This window comes from Ovis canadensis, chromosome 2 (genome assembly GCF_042477335.2).
Source record: "Ovis canadensis isolate MfBH-ARS-UI-01 breed Bighorn chromosome 2, ARS-UI_OviCan_v2, whole genome shotgun sequence".
Taxonomy (NCBI): Eukaryota; Metazoa; Chordata; class Mammalia; order Artiodactyla; family Bovidae; genus Ovis; species Ovis canadensis.
In genome coordinates this window covers 248,595,729-248,619,576 of record NC_091246.1, presented here as the reverse complement: position 1 = coordinate 248,619,576, position 23,848 = coordinate 248,595,729, and the positions used below count along the sequence as shown (strand labels likewise).

At 53.0% G+C, this 23,848-nt stretch overlaps 1 protein-coding gene and 1 long non-coding RNA gene across 2 annotated transcripts; one reads left to right on the top strand and one right to left on the bottom strand.

The window, feature by feature from the left end:
- Nucleotides 1-403: 403 nt before the first annotated feature.
- On the bottom strand, nt 404-23,089 carry E2F2 (E2F transcription factor 2). Its single transcript, XM_069579055.1, has 7 exons — nt 22,399-23,089; nt 16,954-17,059; nt 14,615-14,834; nt 13,633-13,791; nt 12,140-12,254; nt 10,170-10,362; nt 404-3,635 (listed from the first exon to the last, which is right to left on the bottom strand). The coding sequence occupies exons 1-7, from the start codon at nt 22,645-22,647 to the stop codon at nt 3,367-3,369; spliced, it is 1,311 nt and encodes a 436-aa protein (XP_069435156.1). The 5' UTR covers nt 22,648-23,089; the 3' UTR covers nt 404-3,366.
- Nucleotides 15,808-21,127, top strand: LOC138434400 (uncharacterized). The gene is made up of 3 exons (XR_011254766.1): nt 15,808-16,721; nt 19,027-19,104; nt 19,356-21,127. It is a non-coding gene; the product is annotated as an uncharacterized lncRNA (long non-coding RNA).
- Nucleotides 23,090-23,848: the final 759 nt, after the last annotated feature.

Sequence of the window (23,848 nt, the reverse complement as noted above, 5' to 3'; positions counted from 1 at the left end):
ACTCTCTTGAGTTTCTTCTTATTCAGAAGGTCTAAGGTGGGGCCTGAGAATATACATTTCTTACAAGTTCCCAGGGAATGCTGGTTTGAGGGCCACACTTTGAGAACCACTGATACAGAGGATGGGATGGAGAAGAATGGGTTGCAGTGAGAGTATTAAGGAAGCTGCTGAAATAGCTCAGGTGAGAGGTGGTGGAGGCAACATAGGGCAGGGGTTCACATTTTAGATCTGGGTGCTGCACACTTTAGTGTCTTAGTGGGGACATTTCAGGCATGGTACTAAGCCAGTGGAGAAAAGGGAGGCTGTTTTACGGGGCTGGATCAGCCAGTTGGTCAGAAAGTCCCCACCCCCGACCAGACCCACCCTTGGTAACGACCTGCAGAAAGCACAAGAGACAAGGGGCCAAGGTTTGTCATTTAATGCCCAACCATCACAATATGAGGTTTTACATGGTGCTCGTCAAGGCAGGACCAGAAACCAGGCTGGAGGTAAGTGACCCGCATGGAATCCCAGCACAGGGACCAGGTTCCCTCTAGACACTGGTATCCAAGGCTCCACCCAGGAGCCAGCAGGCTGGCCGGGTTTCTGCTCATCGAGGGCCCCAAGAATGAGGCGGGGACTTCAGGACACAGTGACGAGAACCAGAAATCTGCTTGCAAACAACCCCAAAAGGCTTTCATTTCAAATGCTTTAAGCCACACCATGCTCGGACACAGGAACACCCAAACTCTTTCACTAAAAACTAAACACAGCACAGAACTGAGACTGAACACCTGGAAAGGAGAAATGAAGTCAAACCCACACAACAGCCAGTTTTAATGCGCTGTACCTTCCTCTTCTTCCCTGTGGCCGCGCTGCTCAGACCACAGTGTGGCTGTGGAGAAGGGAGGGTATGCTGGTTTTAAGAAATGTCCTCAAATCTCCGAACTCTATCAGACAACTTAATGCTACTGGGTTCCCAGCAGCCCCTGCGCCTTAGATGCCCCTGGGGGCACAAGTGATGGGGGCACGGCGGGGGTAGGCTGCCAGAGGGACTGGGAGATTTCCTGGCAGAAATAAAGTACCTCAGAAAGAAACTGGCTTTTCTTCTACCCTGGTTTTAAAGTTTATTGGGCCCCTAAAGGGAATTCCACTCAAAATGCTTTTTAATGCACTTAATGGAACTTGGGAGGTTTCAGGCGTCACTGGCAAGAAAGAGGCACGAAGTTGTTTCCTGCATGGAACCCGAGGCTTGGCCCGGGTGGTCCAGGCCCTGAGCCAGGCCGGGTGTGGAGAGGTTGGGATGGGAGGGGGCAGAGGCAGCTGCTCTAGATACAGGCCATGGGCCCAAGGGGCAGCCCCTCTGTCTGGCCCTGTGGCTAGGCTTTTGGGGAATGAGCTTCAATTCTGGCTGGACTTTGCCATAAGATTCATTCCCGGTGGGTCCTGCCAGCCTCTCCTTTTTTTCTGATTTAATTCTAGGAGAAAGCTCCAGCCAGCGCCCCAGGCGTGGAAGGCAAAGGTCTCTGTCCTCAAAGATGGCACATGGCTAAACCACCTCACAAGAGCCATGACGTCTCCAGCCCCACGCGCTCCAAACCAGGTCCTTCCCTCCACCCAAGGGCCCAGGGGCAGTCTCTTGGCCCTGGGCATGATGGGCTTCCAAACTGCCTTTTGCTGAGACCCTTGTGAGTATCAGGAGAGAGGAGACGAAATGCACCTCTGTAAAAGGCAAACAATTAGTCCTGTTATAGACTGGGGCAGCTGGGACCATTCCTGAGAGGGTACCGACTTGAGGACCAGGAAGCTGAGCCGATGACAAGGCCTGACTGTCCCCAGCTGGGCATTAGCTCACATTGGACCCCACCCCCAAAGAAGCCCACCTCCCAAACTTCAGATGCCAGTAGGTCAGCTCAGGAGCAACCCCACTGAGCCGACTTCATATTTGAAACCAACTTAATGCTACAAACTTAAAAAACAAGAAAGTGCTGCCCTGCTGAGTCCCTGAGGAAACCTAGCTGCCCAAGGGTGGGTGTTGGGTCTCAGACTACCACCACCCCGGGCTGCCTCTCTCCAGAAGGCACAGCCTGGCTTTGGCCCAGAGCACCCCCACCCCGAGTTGGGTGGGGAGAAGAGCTGATTCCTTGCTACCCAGCTGGGCTATATGGACAACGTGGGATGGTCCAGCCTCTGGGGGATGGGGAAGAGGTCAAAAGACCAGCTTATTAATAGGACCCCAAGCCTGAAGAGGTAATCTGAGCACATCTCCCCATTGGTTAGCTGCCAGTGTCTGGTCTGCAATGAAGACCCTTCCCTGTCACCTTTTCAACGTCCTGTGACAAAAGGAGCCAACGTGCCATCAAACCATGGTCACTTCTGTCCCTAGGTGGGTCTGTGTGAGAGCTGGGGGCAAGGGGAGGTCCTTAAAGAATCACCCCCTTCCACGAATGTGCCAAAAAAAAAAAAAAAAAAAGCTTCCTGGGATGGGGAGGCCCATACCAGCAGCTGCCATACCAGCAGCTACGGCAAGAGGTACTTTCTGGCAGTTTCTTCCTTTAATCTCACCCTTGTCTTCAGTGAGGCTGCCTCTGCCTCCCAGGTCTTCAGTGTTAAACAGCCCCCTGTCCCAGAGAGAGGCAACCACAGAGCAAAGGAGCCTACAGCAACGTCCCTCGCTTCCACGTTCCTGCCCCTGTTTCCCCAGGAGCTCTTCTGGGCTTAAGCCCCTGGGAACCCCAGCTCTGGGACACAGAACAGGAATCCAGCGGCTCCCTCTCGCTGGAGTGAGGAGGCCGAAGTGCAACTGGCGTTCCAGAAGACTGGACGGGCCCTCGGGCCCAGCCCGCTGTGTTGGGGGCAGCTGGGGATTTGGCCTGGGCCCCTGGAAGCCCCAGCCTGCCCTTGGACAGCAGACGGCGCTGGGCCTGTCTGAGGAGCAGTCTTACTAGAAACTAGAAACACCTCCCTGCTAAAACTCAGGGAGGGCAGACAAACAAAACTCAACCTGCAATAAATACAAAGGCATTAAGTGCTTCTCGATAAACTGAGGGTTCTAGTGGCCCCTCAAAAAGGCAGTCGCCAGGCCTCTCCTTAGACCCAGTCCCCTCCTCTAGAGCCCTTCAGGCGAGAGGTCAGAGATCAGGAAGCTCACTAGGCCTTCCCAGGCCCGGCTTCCACGAGGAAGGACAGGGCCCCACCCCTGCTGGGCTCCTACCCGGTATCCTTCACCTCCCCCAGGACAGCATCGACTGGCAGGTGGGTAGGAAAGGAAAGGGGAGGAGGGAACCCTTCCATCCTGAGGGCAGCACCTCATGTCTCACATCCCGTGAGGAGGTAGAAACGGGCCGGGCTGCCCCGGGTCGGGTGGAGGGTGCAGGCAGCGCCAATTCAGTTAATCAGCAGGTCCCCGAGATCATAGGTGTCGAAGAGGTCGCTGATGCCCTCCCCGCCGTCCAGGCCCCACAGGTAGTCATCCTGGTCTAAGGGCGGGGAGAAGCTGATCAGAGGGGAGCTGCCGGGCAGCGTCGGGGACAGGAACTGGTCCTCAGTCTGCTGCAGCAGTGGGTGCGGCAGCTCCAGCATGTTCTCCGTGGCCTCCAGGGGGACAAGGGGAGGCGGGGGCTGTGGCAGGACCTGCGGGGATGTCAGTGCTGGCTCTGCAGGCAGACAGACAGACAGGGTTACGCCCGGTCCCCCCAGAGCCGCCGGTCAGACCTCTGGGAACAAGAACTGCCTCCAGTTCCCTGGGCGGCTATGAACCCTGTCTCTTCCATCCTGGCCCTCGCCCGAAGGCACAGGACACCTCCCTTTCCCACCCCAGTTCCAGCAGCAACCCCCTTCACCCGCACTCTCTCCCCTCCCCTCTCCTGTCTCCACACACACCCCCAGCTTCTGCCCCAACCCTCCCCACTGTCACCATCAAGGCCCGCTCCCCTGAAGTCATCCACTGTTCTCTTTCTGCATCCACCCCTCTCACTCTCCTAGGTCTTTCCTGTCGACGCACAGACATCCTTTAATAATTCTTATCTTTAAAGAGCATTCCTCCTCTGACCTCATGACTCTCTCCAATTACCAGCCCATTATACTGCTCCCTTTCGCAGTGAAGTTTCTCAAGAGTTACCCATGGGACTTTCCTGGTGGTCCAGTGGCTAAGACATTGTGCTCCCGATGCGGGATGCTGGGGTTCAACCCCCGGTCAGGGAACTAGATCTTACATGCCGCAACCAAGAGTTTACATGTTGCAACTAAAGATCTCGCATGCTGTAACTCATACCTGGTGCGGCCAAAAAAATGTTTCCCGTGTTCACTCCCTACTTCCCCACCACTGTTCATGCTTCAGCCCACTCCAACCTGGGGTCTGTCCCCACCACGCCACTGAGCCAGGGCCCTCTGTGTTGCTAAATCCAGTGGTCGGTTCTCTGACCTCATCCTGTTTGACCTTCCAGCAGAATCGCACGCAGTCATTCACAACCTTCTGGAAACATGTTCTTCCCTTGGCTTCAGAGGTACTAGATTCTCCTGCTTTTCTTTCTACTGCTTTGGCTTCTTCTCCTTGATCTTCTTTCCTCTTCCCAACTTCTAAACCCTGAAGCCCAGAGGCTCCATCCTCTGATTCTTCTCTCCTTTGGTTTCACTCAAACCCAGGTAATCTTAGCCAGCCCATGGCTTTATACTTGTCTCCAGACCTGCTGCTCCCAAGTGGATGCCTCCAGCCTGGCCGCCACTTCCAGGCTCTGGGTTCCTGCTTCATCTCTACTTGGTGTTTACACGACATCAGAGCTCAGCATGTCAAAACCACACTCCCGGTTTAGTTCAGTTCAGTTGCTCAGTCATGTCTGACTCTTTGCGACCCCGTGGACTGCAGCACACCAGGCCTCCCTGTCCATCACCAACTCCCGGAGTTTATTGAAACTTATGTCCATTGAGTTGGTGATGCCATCCAACCATCTCATCCTCTGTCGTCCCCTTCTCCTCCGGCTTTCAATCTTTCCCAGCATCAGGGTCTTTTCCAGTGAGTCAGTTCTTCACATCAGGTGGCCAATGTATTGGAGTTTCAGCTTCATTTTCAGTCATTCCAGTGAATATTCAGGACTGATTTACTTTAAGATAGACTGGTTGGATCTCCTTGTAGTCAAGGGACTCTCATGAGTCTTCAACACCACAGTTCAAAGGCATAAATTCTTTGGCTCTCAGCTTTCCTCATAGTCCAACTCCCCAAATCTCGGTCTCCCCCATACGTTCAGTGAACCCACACCCACTTGGCTGGGCTTCCCTGATAGCTCAGTTGGTGAGGAATCCACCTGCAATGTGGGAGACGTGGGTTTGATCCCTTGGTTGGGAAGATCCCCTGGAGAAGGGAAAAGGCTACCCATTCTGGTATTCTGGCCTGGAGAATTCCGTGGACTGTATAGTCCATGGGGTTGCAAAGAGTCAGACATGACTGAGTGACTTTTACTTTCAGCTACTTAGTTGGGCTTAGGCCAAGAGGCCCAAGAATCATCTGAAATCCTGCCATTTCCCCCGAATCTAACCCAGCAGCAAGTCTGGTCATCTCCACAACCAAGTCAACCCTCCAAGCTGCCCACTGGCTCTTCAGTCCTGCTGCTGCGGTCTGGGGCTCACCCCCTCGTCTCTCACTCAGGCCCCTGCCAGGGCCGCCTCGCCCGTCTTCTTGCTTCAACTCTTGGCCCTCAGTCTATGCTCTGACTTAAAAATGGGTTAGAGGGACTTCCCTGGTGGTCCAGTGGTTAAGAATCCACGCTTCCAGAGCAAGGGGTCTGGGTTCAGTCCCTGGTCAGGGAACTAAGATCCCATATGCTGTGTGGTACCACCAAAAAATTGTTTGTTTCTTTTTAAAAGACTTAGAATAAAATCCAAGTTCCCACCAGAACTGAATAGGCTCTGTACAATCTCGTCCCTGCCTCCCTTTCTGTTCTCTCTCCGCACTATCCCCCACAGCTCACGCCGACCTCTCCAGACACGCCGGCCATCACCTCCTCTTCAGCATACCCAGCTCATTTCCACTTAGATGTAAGGAGGTGATTCCCTACACAGGCATGTGGAGCAAGGCACTGGAAATCCCCTGCCAAATATACCCTGACACCCAGAATCTCACCACCCGAATCGGTCCTTACCAACCAAGCATTGTTTTGAAAATACAACCATGCTGGTGTGCCAGACTGCCTGATCAACCTCCGAGCTAGGTGACTTCCTGGGTGGCCCAGAGGTTAAGAATCTGCCTTGCAAGGCAGGGGATGCAGGTTTGATCCCTGGTTGGGGAACAAAGATCCCATATGCCGTGGGGCAATTAAGCCCGCACACAGCAACTACTGAGCCTGCGTGCTGCAATGAAAGATCTCTCATATGATGCAACGAAGACCCTGCATGTCTAAACTAAGGCCTGATGCAGCCAAATAAATACTTTTTAAAATGGGTGGAAGGAAAATAAAATAAAATTCATGAAAAATCCCTAGAATTACAAAAAACGAACAGCATACACACACAAACCTCAAGCTAGCTGTGTAATTGTGTGGACGAATGACAGCACTCACAGGCCTCAGTTTCCTCATCCCTAAAACGGGAATGACAATACCTGCCTCTGGTTGTTGAGAGGCTTAAATGCTAAGTGAGGCTAAAAAGAGCTGGTCTGCAGGCTGCCCTTCTGAAAAATAAAAATAGATTCCGATTACTGAGGGCTTGCTTCTCAGGTGGCTCAGTGGTAAAGAATCCACCTGTCAATGAAGGAGATGCAGGTTCAATCCCCGGGTCAGGAAGATCCCCAGGGGGAGGAAATGGCAGTCCACTCCAGTATTCTTGCCTAGAGAATTCCATGGACAGAGGAGCCTGGCGGGCTACAGTCCACGGGGTCCCAAAGAGTTGCACATGACTAAAGAACCACCACCGAGGGCTTGCCAGACCCAGCTCTCCTCTCAAGGAGAGGCCTGTTCACCTCCTCAGACACTCAAGCAGCCCCAAGGGAGGTACTGTTATGATGTCTATTTATAGATGAGGAAACTGAAGCTCAAAGAAGCCAATCAAATGTAGCATTTGCATGAAAAAAAAGTTTGTTTAGCACACTGCAGAGGCCTGCAGGTGTTAAGAGGAAAAGACTGGAGGCTCAGACTCTAGCCCCTCTCACCGGCTACAGGACTCGGCACCTCGGTTTTCCCACCCAGAAAAATAAGGACCCACCTCCCTGAGCTGCGGAAGCAGTAACCGAGCTGTCACATGTGAGAGGTTCAACCCCAGGTCAGACTCCTCTCATCCATCCACCCACCGACCCGCCCACCCATCCATTTCCTCTCTCTCGCTCCCTCTTTCTCTCTCGCTATTTATTACATCCAGAAGAGAACTGCTCCTTATAACATCTGCGCCTCCACTGCACCCTGAATGGCTTGTATCCACTTAAATATCTCCAAACCCATACACAGTAGGTGTTTAGTTCACATAAATTTTTAAAAAGTCACATTCACGCTGTATCCTTGCCTGAAATGCACCCAAACATCACGAGGGAGATTTAGTGTCTCTGTTTTAGAAACATGGAAACAGAGGCTCAGAGGAGTTAAAACAGCTCTCCCACAGTCACCCCATCATAGAAGGGGAAGCGCAGACTGAAACCCAAGCCTCCCAACTTCAGCTCGGGCACCCTCAGCCACATGTAGGTTTAAGTCAGAATGTCACAGCCTGGAGGGATGTTCAATGACCCAGGTTCTAACCCTCCCGTTACAGATGAAGGAAAAAAGTTCCCAAAGTGTTAGTGATTTCCCTGGTGGTTCCAGAACTGGGAAACCATCCCTTCCCAGGATGGGAACCTGGGTCCCAAGACTGCAGTGACTTCCTCTTGGACCTGGCCCTTGGACCACAGGATGACCCTGCTTCAAGCCAGAACATGGAGCATGTGCGTGTGTGTGTGTATACTTTCTGGAAGACTTCTCTTCTCAGCAGGGACATCACTAAGAGGCCATGTGACAAGGGTGGAGGGGGGCAGCAAGGGCACAGGCCCTGGTACAGAGCTGGCCCCTCCACCGGCTCTTCTGTAAACCTCTCGTCCTTTGGGGCCTCAGGCTCTTGACTTGTACAAGTGAGGTGAAAACCTCACCCTGGTTTCTGCATTCAGGTCCACCACCTCTGCCCAAGGTCTCAGATGAAAACTGAAGGTTCTAACTCTGGAGAGCCACGCACATGTTGACAGTGGGGTGAAAGAGCAGCGGAGGAGGAGGGAACAGGGCGGGGCCCCAGTCTGGACTGGCAGATAGGCACTGGGAGGTGCCCAGAGGGACAGATGGCTGACGCAGGGAGAGCCTTGGTCCCCGGACCAGGCCAGGACACAGCAGAGATCACTAGAGAAGAACTGGAAGTCTGGGCTCTTGTCTAGGCCCTGCTGCTATCTTGCTGTGTGACTGCAGGAAAGTCACTTGCCCTCTCTGGGCTTCAGTTTATTTGTGTATAAGATGAAGCGCTGAGTTAAAACAGAGGTCAACAAACTTCTGTAAAGGGGCCAGATAGTATTTTAGGCTTTGCAGGACATGTATGGACTCTGCCACACACTCATCACTTGCCCTACCCCGAACCCTCAGCTCTGTAAAACTATGAAAACCATTCTCAGCTTATGGGTCATATAAAAACAGGTCAGATTTGCTTTGCAGGCAATAGTTTTGTTAACCCTTGAGTTAAAGAAATGGAATCCAATCTGCGTTCTGTAGATACCTGCTCCCATCCACCACACACACAAAAGCCTCTTCCAGGGGATTCCCTGGCAGTTAAGAGGTGAGGACTCAGAACTTTCACTGTCATAGCCTGGGTTCAATCCCTGGTTGGGGAACTAAGATCTCACAAGCCACACGGCCACACACACACACAAAAAAGCCTTTTCCACCAGACCAGCTCTAGCTTTGCATTTGTTTAAACACCAGGGTTCTATTTAGGGGAATTCTGCTGCTAAGAAAACACGAGCCTTGCAGAGGCTCCCATTTCTACTCCTACCCGACTCCCAGTCTGCCCAGGAAGCCCTCAGGGACTCTCCCACTTCCTTACTTCTTGGAAACAGCCTCATTCTACCTCCGGCCAGGTGTAGACAGCTTTTAGCAGTACCACCCACCTCCCAGCCACCGTCCTTGATTTGTTCTGTGCCTGGTGGAGAGATTCCTGGGCTATGAGTGTGGAGACCAAGGTTCAAGATACAGCTCCACTGCCTTCCAGCTGGGAGGCCTTGGGCAGGTCACATCAGCTCTGTTTCAGTTTATTTATCTCTAAACTGGGAACAATAAAAACCACCTCAAGAACTGATGTGAGGAGTTATGTGATAATGGATGTCCTTGATACATGGTTGTGGTTCAAAAAACCTTCGTTATTATCTCCTAAGAAAGTGTTCAGAACTTCCCTGGCGGTCCAGTGGCTAAGAATCCACCTGCCAATGCAGGAGGGTTCAGTCCCTGGTCTGGGAAGATCCTACCTGCCACAGAGCAACTACTCCTGTGCACCACAGCAACTGAGTCCATTGTTGAGCCTTCCTTGGAAAACCTACAGTTTCCATTCACTAAGGGCTGATTGAGTGTCAAGGAGCTTTTCTATTGGTTGTTACAGAAGTAGCAGGACTAACGGCAGAGACCACCATAATGATAATAATAGGTAATTATTATTGCTGTTAATAACAATATTGCCAGTTATCACCAGGCATTGTTCTAAATGCTTTACCTATATACATATTTTTTTGGCTGCACCTTGCAGTATGCAGGATCTCAGGTCCCCCAACCAAGATTCAAACCTGTGTCCCCTGAATTGGAAGCTTGATGTCTTAACCATTGGACCACCAGGAAAGCCCCCACCTTACTTATATTTATTAACTCATTCAATTTTCACAACCTGTGAAGTAGATCCTATTAATTACTATGCCCAAGTTACAGATGAGATTAAGACAAAGAAAGGTTAAGTGACCTGTCCAAGATCATACGGCTGGTAAGTGGAAGAGCTAGGATTCGAACACAGGCCCTCCTCTGCCCAGAGCCACGTCAGTCTTCCCACTGAGACAAGGAACATGCGTGTGCTTTATAAAGTGTAACGTGCAATGCACACACGTGGGGGAGGATTCTCTCCCCTGATGGTGGGTAGAAGGTAGGTATCCCACAATTGCTGATACGGAAAAGGAAGACTCGAAGGCCGGTGCCCTCCCCATCTCCCGCCCCTTGTCTCACCTGAGGATGCCATGGGTTCTGTGATCCCAGGGTCGCTGTTGCTGCTGGGCTGGGTGGAGTCAGGGCTGGGGCTGAGGGCGGAAGTGGAGGGAAGGGGCTCCCTGGCAGGACTGTGGGGCTCCTGCACCTCTTCTGGGCACAGGTAAACCTCGATGGGCCCCTGGGTGCTCTTCAGATGTATCTGCAGGTTTTCCTGCAGAAGGGAGAGAACCCAGGTCATGGGTCTGGGCACCAGAGCACTTACTCATGGCTCAGCATGTGTGGACGGACACATGAGGCTCTCAATGTCCATGCGAGCTCGCAGCCCCTGAGCTGGGTGCTGGGCCTGCCCCATGTGGCCTGTGGCAGACATCTGTCTGGGCCCAAGACCTCCCCGACCCCTTCTTTTAGGGAGAAATCTTTGATTTTCCTTAGAGAAACCACTCCTTGCCTACTCTCAGGCCTGAGCTGGTATCATAAAAGCTGTCTTTGCCACTGCAAGTGGAGAGCTGGCCCGGAGTATGGCAGAGTGAGAGACGGAGTGCGTGAGGCCAACTTGAAGTCCCAGTCTGAGCACCTGAATCCAGCCTTGCCTGCAATTCCCAAATCTTCCCCTGGACCCATCACTTGGTTCCCCCGGGGTGCCCCTCACTGAAGCAGGTTGGACGAAGTTTTCTGTTATTTGTAACAGAGAGACTGATACTTGGCCTTCCCGCCCTTGCTTCCTGGCTGCCTCAACCAACGTAAGCCACAGCTGCTAACACAGCTGCTGCTCCTGACGGCATCCAGGTGTCCACGCCTGCGCCCAGGCAGCCCCTCTGCCTGCCCCCACTTCTCCTGGCAAAGACCCTATTCATTCTTTAGGACTCGATTTTCCTGTCATCACCTGTGGGCCCTTCTTCCAACTCTTCCTCCAGGCCCTCAAAGCAAATGACAGCATCACTGCTTGCTTGGCTGGCTCTTTTCCCCACTAAGTCCTGAGATTTTTCAAAGTGAGGGCAGGGCCCTTATTTATCTGAATGCTTTTCTGCTAAACAGATTATGTCCTGAGCCCTTATTAGACTCTGGGTTGGGAGTACAACACGGGTGGAACATGGTTTTGTGGAGGTTACCCTCTAAAAGAGGAAGCAGCACATAATTATGTAATCGCCGATACATTCTGGCCAACGGAGGTTAAATGTGATGGAGAAGGGCAGGTGGTTATGAAGCTGGGGAGTAATCAAGGAAGGCTTCCTGAGGAGGTGACATTCACGTTTTGACCTGCAGGATGAACAGCAGTAAAGCAGGCAGAGACGGACTTCCCTGATGGTCCAGTGGTTAAGAATCTGCTTTCCAGTGCAGGGAACGAGGGTTCAAGGAACCTGGTTGGGGAACTAAGAGTCCACATGCTGCAGGGCAACTAAGCCCACGTGCCCTAGAGCTCACGAGCTGCAACTACCAAGCCCACACACTCTGGGGTCGGCACTACAACTAGAGAACCCGTGTGCTGCAGCTAAAACCCAAATAGAAATAATGAGGCCAAGAGAGCGAACAGCATGACAGAAGGCCTCGTACTGGGGTTGAGCTTAGCGTGGTGTGGGAACCGCAGGCAGGTCAGTGTGGCCGAAGTAAAGACAGGTCAGGAGCAGCACAGAGAGGAGGCTGGAGGGGTCAGAGCTCAGACGGTCCCATAAGGTGTGTAAAGAATGCTGGCCTTTAACCTAGGAGAGCACAGTTAACATGGAAGGACCATTGTGAGTACCGACAGCGCTGTGCGTGGGCAGGGCTGGTGGGAGGCGGAGAGAAACCGGGAACAGAGAGATTTCTCAGGCCGGTAACTGATGCCCTTGCCAGCTTCTGCCTCTTCTGCCGCAGCTCGGAGACCATCAGTCTTCCCAGGGCCACCAGCACGGCCTTGGGAAGCTTGGGCCTGGGCAGTTCTGGGGACAGAACCCGCAGGGCTGCCTGGAATGTCCCTGGCCCTGCCCGCCACCCAACGCTTCCCCTCTCACCTCACTCCTGTCAGGCACCTCCAGTCTCGTCTGCGGAGGGGCCTTGACCGCAATCACCGTCTGCTCCTTAAAGTTGCCCACAGCACGGATGTCCTGGTACGTCACGTAGGCCAGTGTAGGGGCAGGGGAGTCAAGAGAAGTGACTGTTGGCTTGAAATTCAAATTCCCAGCTTGCCCAGAAGGGATCTAAACCCACCTCTCAAAACCTCTAACCATCTCCAAACTATAATCTGTTATTTTAATATCATAAGCTACATTGAATCCCTTGAGATATAGGGGTATAAATCATTTTTTAAAAAATCTGCCTTAGGGGTTTCCCTGGCAGTCCAGTGGTTAAGACTGCACTTCAAATGCAGAGAGTGTGGGTTCAATCCCTGGTCAGGGAACTAAGATCCCACTTGCCACGTGGCATGACCAAAAAAATAAATGGTGCCTTATATCAGCTTTTTACATAAAGGCTTCAACTGTTAAGGTAGATTATAAGCTCTGTCTTATTTCTTTATATTTCTCACAATGCCTCCCATCCTTCCAAAAATATAAAGTCAGATCCAATTGCCAATTAGATGGGCAAACCATTTGGGGAAAGAGTATGTAAAGCCATTGCAAAATTTATGCTCTTTGACCTCATTGATTCAATCCTAGGAATATAACCCAAGGAAATAAGTTAAAAAAAAAAGAACTCAGGAAAAGGTTCTATCTATAAAGATATTCATAACAATGTTTCTTTACAGATACAGAAATCTAGAACTGATCTCATTGCCATTCTAGGCCTTGTCAACAAATCACAGTGGGCTGAGTAGGACATTCTCAAGCCATTTAAAATGCAAGGTTAAACCATACGAAACTGCTGTTTTTTATAGCTTAAAAAATGGTCCAATACCAATTTCAAGTGAATCAACCAAAATAATTAGAAAGGACGTATAACAACATAAAAACCACCTATGGTAATATACTAAGTGGAGAAAAAAAATGAAAGTGAAGTCGCTTAGTCATGTCCAACTCTTTGTGACCCCATGGACTGTAGCCTACTCGGATCCTTCATCCATGGGGTTTTCTAGGCAAGAGTACTGGAGTGGGTTGCCATTTCCTTCTCCAGGGGATCTTCCCGACCCAGGGATCGAACCTGGGTCTGCTGCTCTGCAGACAGACGCTTTACCGTCTGAGCCACCAGGGAAGCCAAGTGGAGAAAAGTAGGATATATTAAAATACTGTGTACAGTAGGCACACATTGTATTTATTTTTCTCCATATATTATGTTTTCTCCATTTTCCAGATTTACGGAAATGTACTTGTCTTTTTTTTTTTTAATCATAAGAAAGTAACTTTAATAGACCCAAGAGGAAAAACCACCAAGGAAGTCTTTCTTCAGTGATATGCCAGACCCCTGGGATACATCAGCCCCTGCAGAGAGGTTCTGCATCAGCTCTGGGTGGTTATGAGCATGCCACAGGCCCCCTGCCCCCAGACCCCTTCTTCCCAACCAAGGAGGATATCTCTTGTTGGCCTTGTCCTCTGTCAGGTGCTTGAAGTTCAGAGAGCAGCTGTGGATGAGCTGGTCCAGGGCCTGCTCCATGCTCATCAGCTCCTTCAGCTCCTGCCCCAGCTGCTGCTGCTTCCCAGGCCGCGTGGGGTCTTCAAACAGTCCCCTGCCTCTGGGGACAGAACAGCCACCCCACCCAACAGTGTCAGTCTCAGTCTCCACCCAGGGACCCCCGCCCCAGGGCTGCTGTGCAAAGCCGCACAGGCGGTGCAGGCGAAACTCCAGGAAGAGGCCGTTCACAGGGTCTATGAAGGTGCCCCCTGGCTTGTAAAGATCAGTGGTCCTGCCTAGCTCCCAGGGAACTGCCAGGGATTGAAACTTGAGTTTTGGGGATTGGGCTAGGGAAAAGAAACAAGTCAGGGCCTGACTCCACTTTTGAGGGGCGGAGGCTTTCAATGTTACCCACCCCATGCCGCAGGCTGCTCCAAATGGCAGGGAGCTGCAGTGACCTCACTCCTGACTCCTCTGCCTGCATTCTCTTAAGAGCTCATGCCAGGGGTTACAGACCTGTTCTATAAGACCTTGTAGAAGTGAGGGATGGAGTCCTTATCTCAGCTGAAAGGAGTCTAGGTTACTACTGCTCAGTATCCCACAGGACTGTCCTAAATTAGAAATATTGGGACCCCTGGCTTAAAAAGATCTAGGGTGCTCTTAGCCTCTACACGCCCTGGATATCACTCTCTGCTCCCGCATGCTCTCCTCGTTTTATTCTAGCATATACACCTGCTCTTCCATCCCCTTCTTAAATACACTGGCTCCACCCCCAGCATGTAAGCTCATTGGATGTTGCCCTGGAATTCCCCAGCCAGCGCGTGTGCCCATTGGATGCTGCTCTCAGGCCCGCCTCCCACATTGCAACCTGCGGCTATTGCCCCTGGCCCCGCCCACTACACCTGCACTCACTGGTGCCGCCTGCCCCAGGCCCAGGCACTCACACCCACTGGATGTTGTTCTTGGCCTTCTTGCGGATGAGCTGGATGCCCTCCAGCACGTTGGTGATGTCGTAGATGCGTCGCTTCTGCACGTCCAGCACCTCAGCAGCCCAGTTCAGGTCCAGAACCCCATCCTCAGACTCACTCAGGAGGTAAATGAATTTCTTGGTGAGCAGCCCCAGCGATGTGTCATAGCGAGTCTTTTCCCCAGGGGACTTGGGGGCTGAGGAGGAAAGGGGCTCAGTCACTGCTCAGAGAGGGGCCCTGGGGACCTTCCTCCATTGACCTGAAGCCACTAAGTCCCACCCTTCACATGAGCACCCACTTCCCAGTTTACAGAGTACTGGGAGGGTGGGAGGGTGGTCATTCACCACCACTGTTCAAATAGGGAATCTGATAAACTAGAGAGGCAAAGTAACTTGCTTCAGGTTTCACAATCATGGAGGCGTTATCAGGGCTGGAAACCAATTATTCTAACTCTTGGTTCACACCTCTCCACCAAAGCTCAGAGCAGCCATACCACCACCAACACCAACAACAAATGCTTACTGTGTGTAGGTCACTGTTCTAGGCACTTCCCATATACAACATATTTAATCCTTACCACACCCTATAGGTTTGGTATGGAAGCATCCCCATTTCACAGATGAGAACACTGAGGCACAGACAGACTAAGTAATTTGCTCAACTCCCTCAACTAGCAAGTGGCCGAGTTGGCACTTAAATCCAGGCAGCCTGGCTCCAGAAGTCTCCTTTCCTAACCACTACCCAATCCTACCAGTTATGTCAGAAATTTGGAATTAGGGTAGGAAGGAAATAACAAGGAGATGTTTATAGACTTGCTTTTTCTTTGTTTTACTGAGATATAATTGACATCCAACACTGCATAAGTGTAGACTTGCCTTTTCTTTCTATGTGTCATCCAGTGATTATCTGAGAGGAATCAGTCTTGTTACGTCACATGCAGCTGGTTCACGAAAAAGGTCCCTTTCTTAATGAGGTCGATGTCACAAGACCATACCTCAGCTGCAGCATCTTAAACCACAAGAAGACTTTTGCAATCTAGTGACTTGCAAGTCATATAGCAAGTTAGTGGCTAAACTAGTTCTGGGAAGTGAGTTTTAGAGAGTCTCAGATTCCTCTAGAAGGGGACTTTAGAACCCCTTAATATATAGACCCAACCAGTCCATCCTAAAGGAGATCAGTCCTGGGTGTTCATTGGAAGAACTAATGCTGAAGCTGAAACTCCAATACTTTGGCCACCTCATGCAAAGAGTTGACTCATTGGAAAAGACCCTAATGCTGGGAGGGATTGGGGGCAGGAGGAGAAGGGGACAATAGAGGATGAGATGGCTGGATGGCATCACTGACTCGATGGACATGAGTCTGAGTGAACTCTGGGAGTTGGTGATGGACAGGGAGGCCTGGTGTGCTATGATTCATGAGGTCACAAAGAGTCGGACACGACTGAGCGACTGAACTGAACTGAATATATAGATAGCAAGTATTTGGCACACAGACAGCTTTGTCAATTTTTGCATCCAAGACAGACATTACTAATTGATTGGGACCCTTCAATGAAGAGCTCTGGGAAGCCTCTACTAGTCAACTGAGAGGAAACTTTCTTGCTATTCCTGATCTAGCTGCGCCTTGTTTGACAGATGATATGGCTAAGGAGTGACCACTCATGTGCCCTGCCCAGACCTGGAAGTTCCAGACCCTCCATCTTCCAACCCAGTCACATACCTTTTTTTATTAGGTCTCAGTTCCCCCAAATTAGCGTTAATACAATTGCTTAAACTCCCTCTCAAACCAGGATGGTCCTCAGTCACTCAGTCGTGTCTGACTCTTTGCAACACTGAGGACTGTAGCCGCCAGGCTCCTCAGTCCATGGGATTCTCCAGGCAAGAATACTGGAGTAAGTTCCCATGCCCTCCTCCAGGAGCTCTTCCTGACCCAGGGACTGAACCCACGTCTTCTGTGTCCCAGGTGGATTCTTTCCTGCTGAGACACCCCTGGAAACCCCTCAAGCCAGAATACTGACTGAAAATATCAAGAGGCAGAAACTGGCTTCTGGCCCTGACTCCACTGACTAGCAGTTTGACCTTGGGTAAGTCCCTGAAGCTCTGAGTCTCCAGCTGCCTCATCAGTAAAAGGGGGATAATCAACCTGCCTGGCAGGATCCAGTAAGAAGGTACAGGACACTGCTTTGTAAACCAGAAAGTGCGCTACAAATATCACTCCTAGTGACTTGGCCTGGGCTGCTGCCCTCTGGCCCTCCCCTCTCCACCTTGTCTCCGAGCCTGCCCTTAGATAATATCCCATCGGCGTGGGTATCTTACTTTTGGGGCTGGGGAGGCCATCCACTCTAATGCACTTCCCCTTGGGAGTCCGGAATTCAGGGACCGTGGGCCTCCCGATCCCCTCCAGGTCCAGCTTCCTTTTGGCCTTGGAGAGAGAGAGGAGAGAGAGGCAGAGTTTGAGAAGCATTCCTGCTTTAGCCTTTCCCCAACCTGGGGCCAAAGCCCTAAGGCCGCCAGAAGCCTAAGGCCTCCGCCTCAGTTTACCACCAATCCTGGGGGAAAAAAAATCACTGTACCTGGTAAGGAAATATCAGTGACTTGAAAAGGAAGCTTTCAGGGGAAGGAAGTCCTATTGCTGAGGGGCCTACCACACTCCCATCTTCCGAGGCCCAGGCCCTCAAGGCTACCAAAGCCAGTGTGGGTTTTAATGCAGGGTTCCTTAATAAGAAGCCCCAAGGTCACTTCTGCATCCGTCTCTCCACCCACTCCCGGTATGATACAGGGAGGAAGGAATGGGTGGGGCCTACCCCACATCAGGCTGGGGAGAGCCCCCCTCCCCCCTTGCAGAAGCAGCTGGCCCAGCCAGACCGAGTGCCCATCACAGCCTCACAGCTGGCCCTTTATCAGGGTGGGGCTGGGCATCCGCCCAGGCTCAGGGGACTTCCTGGCTCAGTGCCACACCCCAGGGAGGTGCCCACATGGGGAAGAAGTGCAAACATCCCCCCACCCCCATGTTTGGGCTCCAGCTCAAGGGCCCCGGGAGCCTCCTGAATAGACTCTATTTGCCATTCTTTCTTTGCTGAGCAGGGCAGACAATGAATCCTTCCCCTGTGTCTTAAGGACAAGCAGCTGAGGTCCCCCCTGCTCCCCCCTCCCTGTTCCCGCCAAGCTTGGGAAACACCTGCTGGGGAAATCAAACCACAGACCCATCTGCTCCTCTCCACCCCACTGCCGCCCGGCCTCAATTACGCCCAGAAGCAGTGCTGGCCCGGAAGGGGCCTCTCTCTTTGCGAGGGCTGGGCAGAGGCAGGGTTGGGGCACTGGGGCACAGGTCAGAGATATGGGCTTGGGTCTCCCCACTCCTTCACAGGCTCGCTGTGTGACTTGGGAAACGTTCCACATTTAGGAGCCCCTGTTTCCTCCTCCTAAAATGAGGTAGACGATACCTACCACCGGGGGCTGTCCTAGAGCTTCAAGGACACAGACAACCTTTGTAAAGTGCTCAGCACTCAGTAGGGGTTCAGGCTAATCTCAGCTTCTTCTTTGACAAACTATTCTGGGGGTCGCTGAACCCATTTCCTTCCTCTCCCTTTCCCCCAGTCACCTAGACACCCCTACCCTAGCTAAGACAGAGAGGCCTATTTTAACCTTTGGTGGTGAGGTCATGCTCAACAGGGCTGAGACTTCTAACCGCTGCTGAGCACAGCTGGGCTGACAGGTGTTGGGGGTGATGATGGCTCTTGCTGCTGTCAGCTCCCTTCCCCCTTCTCATGCCTCCTCCAGGAAGTCTTCCTGGACTGATCTGAGGAGCCCTGTTCCTTGGTTTGAGGAGCCTGGATATGATTCTCCTCTCCTCCACCCCCATCCAGACCTGGACATGATCCAAACACCACACCTCTCTGCTTATTTGAATCTCTTGTTGAAGTCTCTCTGAAATATTCCTTTTCTAACCTCCCAGCTGGGGAGATGCTAGATTCTAGGGACGGTAACCTGCTCTAGTCCCATCTTGTCTATAGAAAAAGTCCTAATCATTCACTGAGATCTTCTACCTGCCTTAGACCAAGTCCCAACATTCATCATCTCGCTGAATCTTTTCCATATCGCAAATCCCCATTTTACAGCTGAAGAAAGTGAGACCTGGTGAGTCCAGGGCAAGGAGAGGAAGGGGAGTCACGCTGAGTTCTACCTGAGACAGAGATGGCGCCCAGAGTCTCCCCACCCCCACTCGCCTCCCCCACCCAAAGAAAACCAGCCTCTGCTGAGCTCACAGAACACACCAGGAAGAACCACACGACCTGCAGAGCAAGGAGGGGAGGGCCTTGAACGGAGTACCCGAGCGGGGCCTAGCGCATGCTCACCAGCCCTAACTCATTATGGCAATCTCTCTTCCAGAAGGAGAAGTGGAGACTCAGAGAGGATAAGCCATGTGCCCAAGGCCACACAGAGAGGACAGCCAGAGTTTGAACCCAGGTCTGTCTGACTCCAAAGCCATAGACCAGCTCCAAACCAAACACATTGCCCAAGAACCTGCTGAAATTCAAGTCAAGACCTGGCTGTGTTCATCTGCCCCCATCACTACTTCACACACACACACCGGTCCCCTCCCTTTTCTTCCCCCCTTCACCTGGTTGTGTTCACCTGCCCCCATCACTATTTCACGCACACACATACCGGTCCCTTCCCTTTTCTTCCTCCCCTTCACCCTTATCCTGCACTCTCAGGGTCCCTAAGCAGCAAACTGTGAGTACGTCTCGCTGACACCTTTGAGCACTGCCCAGAGAAAAGTCAGCACGGATGCGCCTGAGCCCGGAGAACAGAAGTGGCAGAGGACAAGCCCAGGAGGATGAGGACCGAGGAGAGGCTGAGTGCAGGCCTTGGAGCCAGAGCCATCTGGGTCCCCATCCAGGCAGACCTCCTGAGCTCCACCGGCAGAATGGGGATGGCTGCTCATCCCCTGTCATCGAGGATCCCGTGAGAGGGCAGCAAAGGGCTTGCACAAGCCGCGGAGCTGTGATCGCTAACCAGGGGCAATAGCGAGGGGAGGGCTCAGAGGCGAGCTCAAAAGCATCGCGGATGTGCCTCAGAGCAAAGGCCAGCTGGGCTCCAACCTGACCCTCTTAGGCAGCCCCTCTGACTTAACCTAAAGGCCTGGTTAAGATTCCAGTCCACACTGGCAACCCCACAGGAGAAGAATGAAGTTCCTTGCTCGGGCAGCCCTAGAGGTGAGAGGGCCAGTGATGCCAGACATCACCCCCAGCAGGTGAGGTAACCCAGGCTCAGAGGAGGGGAGGTGACTTGCCCAAAATCACACGGGGCGTGGAGCCTCGTCTCTCCTGAGTCCCAAGTCCTAAGTTAGACGGTGCGGATAGGAGCTGGTGTTAAGAAGCTGAGAACTTCGCTTCCAGATCCCCCCCCAGCCTCCCTATGCCTACATTTCCTCATCGGACCCAGCTTGTAGGGGTGCTCATTAAAATGCTCATTTTCCTTCCTGATTCTCAGAGGAAATTTGGAAAATACAGACAAATGAAAAGCAAAGGAGAAGTCCGCAGGATCCCACCCTTTCCCCAGGCTCCGGCAGCCTGACCCCAAGTGAGGCCATGGGCCTGGCTGGAGCCAGATCACCCCACAGGTGGTGGAAAGAGCTCTAGCCAGGGAGCGAGGAGACCCAGGTGCCTGCCTTCTGTCTGCCACTGATCTTGTTTTGCCATCCCTGAGCAGTGCCTAAGGTCCCTTTAAACAGCAGCTCCCCAACAAATCCTGCCTCACCCTGCACTTTGCAGCCTGGCCACAAAGCAAGTGGCCACACCCAGGGTTGGGGTTGGAGCTGCTCCTGGTCACACCCTGTGAAAATGAGTAACAGGGGTCCACGGCCTGCCCACAAGGCTTTGGGACACAGGGCAGCCGGGGAATGACCGGAGAGGGGGCTCTGGGCCCCAGAGGCCTTTAGGGTGACCTGAGGCAAAGAGATGCTCCCACGTCTTGGCTTAGGACCTGGACAAGTGACTTCACAACTCAGCTTAGTTTCCTCATCTGTGAGATGCCTCATCCCAGGCATCTTGACCAAGAAAACGAATGTGAAGAGTGCCAAGCAGTGCCTGGCACATGAGAGGCATTCAGTAAAAGAGCCATTCTTGCTGTGCTCACTGAGCCCCTCCGGGAGGGAGGTACAGACAGATGCACTCGGCTCCTCTGGGAGGCAAGCGGTTCAAAACCACAGCTGTTACTAAAACTCTGCCGGGTCGCCTGAAAGCAGCTGGCCAGAGGAGAGATTGGCCCACCACTGAGCCCCCTCCCTGGGGGCACCCAGCTCCTAAATCAGGTGGTACTGGAGAAAGTCAAGCAGAGAAGAGACTGTATCTCCCTATATAACTTCAGACAGATTACATTCCCTTTCCAAGCCTCAGTTTCCCCCTGCAACATGGAGCTGCTAGGGTACAAAACTGTTTTAGATTGTAAAATACTGATCAAGAGATAGATGCAAAACTCCTGGTTATCCTTGGGTGCTTGAATTGTAAAAATAGGAAAAGCACTTCTGCCTCCTTCCTCCTAATTGGAAAGAATGTACAAGAAGGGGCTCTGAAAGTTGAAAGCCTTGATCATGAGCAAAGCAGGATTCCAGAAGCAGGAAGTGGGGGCTCTGCCTGCAGCCTGGGAGCCTAAGCCTGCTGACTGACACAAGTCTGATCAGTGCCTCTAGAGGCACTGGGGCAGAGGGGGTTATCAGTTTCTGTACTTGAACTTGATTCACCTCTCGCAAGAAAGCAACCTACAACATCACCATCTTCCCTCCCGGATCCTGCTTCCAAAACCCTGGACCTTGAGCTAGGAGAGAACTGAGGTGAATTAGTTCCCACAGCTACCCCACCCCGCAACCCCAACACACACACAGATTTTCAAGACAAGGAAAATGAAGCCTAGACTCGGGCTAAGACTTGTTCGAGGACACACAGTGAATTAGTGGCAATCAGGATGAGAAACCAGGCTCCCCAACTACCACCCCCACTCCCCAGGGCTCTTCTCACTCCATCCCCACCCTATAGTTGTTTCATTTTGCTTGGGCTCCAGGAATTCCACTCCCACAAAACACACCCTGTGCCTGGTGCCACCACACTTTGGGCCCTCCCTGGCAACAGGCCTGGGGGTTTGAGAAAGGAACACTCCATCTGCAAAGGAACCTCAGAGGGCTGCCCCAACCTTGCACCTGCTACTGGCTGGCTGGGACAGAAGACTGGGCCTGGGGGTGGGGGTGGGGGTGGGGGTGGCACCTAGTGCAGATAATTGGGAAAGAGTTGGCTGGATGGTAAATTGAGTCTCAGCCCAGCTGGATCTGAGACCTCCTCCTGTTTTAAAGCCCCCACGGTATCCCCAGGCTCAGCTCGGTGCTTGGACAATAGCAGATACCAAGTACTGGTTTCTGAACCAAACAATGAATGAAAGAATGAATGAAACTGATTCCATAGATTTCCCCAAGGTCACAGGTGCCCCGGGGGTCGTGGATTGGGTCTCCACACTCCTGATCCAGTATTCTTTCTAATCCACTCCAGTGGATGAGCTCATTTCATCCCAAGTCTGAAAAGGAAAGGTTCTTCTCCTTAGATATTGGGGCAATGAGTTGTTCTGGAAGCTGAAAGCAACCCTTCTGCCTCCCCAGACTCGATCTGCCTCACTTAGACTAGGTCCCAGGCGCCCCTCCCGCCTTCCCCACACCCGTAAAAGCAGAGAGGGAAGCGTTGGGTGTGGGTGGGTGGGGGTCCCCAGCATTACCGGCAGCCGGCCAGCCGGCACGCATCGCACAGCTTGACCCTCCGGTCCGTGGGGGGTGGCGTCGAGGCAGGTGCCGGGCGCCGCAGCGGGAGGCACAGTCTGCGGATACATCTGGGTGTAGTAGGTGGTGGTCGGGCAGAGCTGGGGGCTGCTGAGGCCCGGCGACCACAGCTCCGTGGGGCTCATCGCGGGCAGCCCCTTTGGGGGTGGCCCGGCTGCAGGAGCCAGGGCCCGAGGCCCCCGCAGCATGGCGAGCGCAGCGCCCCCCTTCCCAGCCAGGCCTGGCGCGCCCGCCGGCACCTGCGGGCTTCGGAGCCCGCGGCGGCTCACACCGCCCGCGGCATGGCGCGCAGGCCAGGCAGGGCCGGACCCTCCTCTCCTGGCCCGCAGCCGAGCCGGGCAGCGCTTGGAGATCGCCGCTTGGAGATCGCCCGGCGCCGCCGGCGGCGGCGGCTGCGGCAGGGCCAGGGGCTGCCCCGCCCCTGGGGCGCCAGCGACCTGCGAGGGCCCCGCGCCCCCGAAGGCTTCAGCCCCTGGGGTCCGGCGCACTCCGGGGAGGGGGTCTCTGGGATGCCCACGGGCTCGGCAGAAACAGCGATGCACTCAGATGGGGGAGGGGGACCGATCGCACCGACTCCCTCTCGCCTCGATCTGAAGTCCCTGAGTCTTTCTCCGCTGCTTTTTTTTTTTCCCCTTTTTTTTTTTTAGCGCGAAACTGCGTGCCGCGAAATTCGGATCTCCCGCGGAAAATGCCGGGCTCCAATTGGTCGTGCTACAGGCACAGGCTCCACCCCCCGGAAGGACCAGTCCCTCGAGGTGGTGATTGCAACACAAGCTTGATGCTTAAAGGGGCCGCCGTACGTGCTGTCGCCCGGTGCCCTCCCGCTCTGGCAGCCCGAGAAACAGACCCGGAGGGTGGTTCCCAGACAGCAGAGGCAACCACGCCCTGAGGACTGGGTCCGACTACCCAGGGGGTGGAGGGGATCTTTTGGCGTAGAGTCTTTGGCCTGAACCCAAACCCAGTGGTACATTGCTCCAGCTGCAGGCCTTTTGTTAGTTTGCATTATAGCTCAGCTAACGCTAATGTAGAGGTATTTATATCCTTTTCCCCGCTGAAATGAAAGCCAGAAAAGTCCACTCTTTCTTGGCACGGGGCGGGGTGGCGGTGGGGGAAGGGCGAAGGACGGAGACTAAGGTTTATACCTCTTCATAGGGGGATCCTAACATCTATCGGATGAGATGGATGGCATCACCGACTCAGTGGGCATGAGTTTGAGTAGGCTCCAGGAGTTGGTGATGGACAGGGAGGCCTGATGTGCTGCAGTCCATGGGGTCGCAAAGAGTCAGACACGACTGAGCGACTGAACTGAACTGAACATCTGTGCCCGGCCACAGCATGCCTAGCACCCCGCTAGATGATTGCTTTATTCTATTTTATTTAACTGAATCC

What these genes read in the sequence shown, in the direction of transcription:
- E2F2 (XM_069579055.1), bottom strand. Translation starts at nt 22,647, where the DNA reads ATGCTGCGGGGGCCTCGGGCCCTGGCTCCTGCAGCCGGGCCACCCCCA. An exon ending in AGGTGCCTGACAGGAGTGAG is followed by an intron (nt 10,363 to 12,139) that starts GTGAGAGGGGAA and finishes TCCCTTCTGCAG; the next exon opens with GAAAACCTGCAGATACATCT. An exon ending in AGAACCCATGGCATCCTCAG is followed by an intron (nt 3,636 to 10,169) that starts GTGAGACAAGGG and finishes GTCTGCCTGCAG; the next exon opens with AGCCAGCACTGACATCCCCG.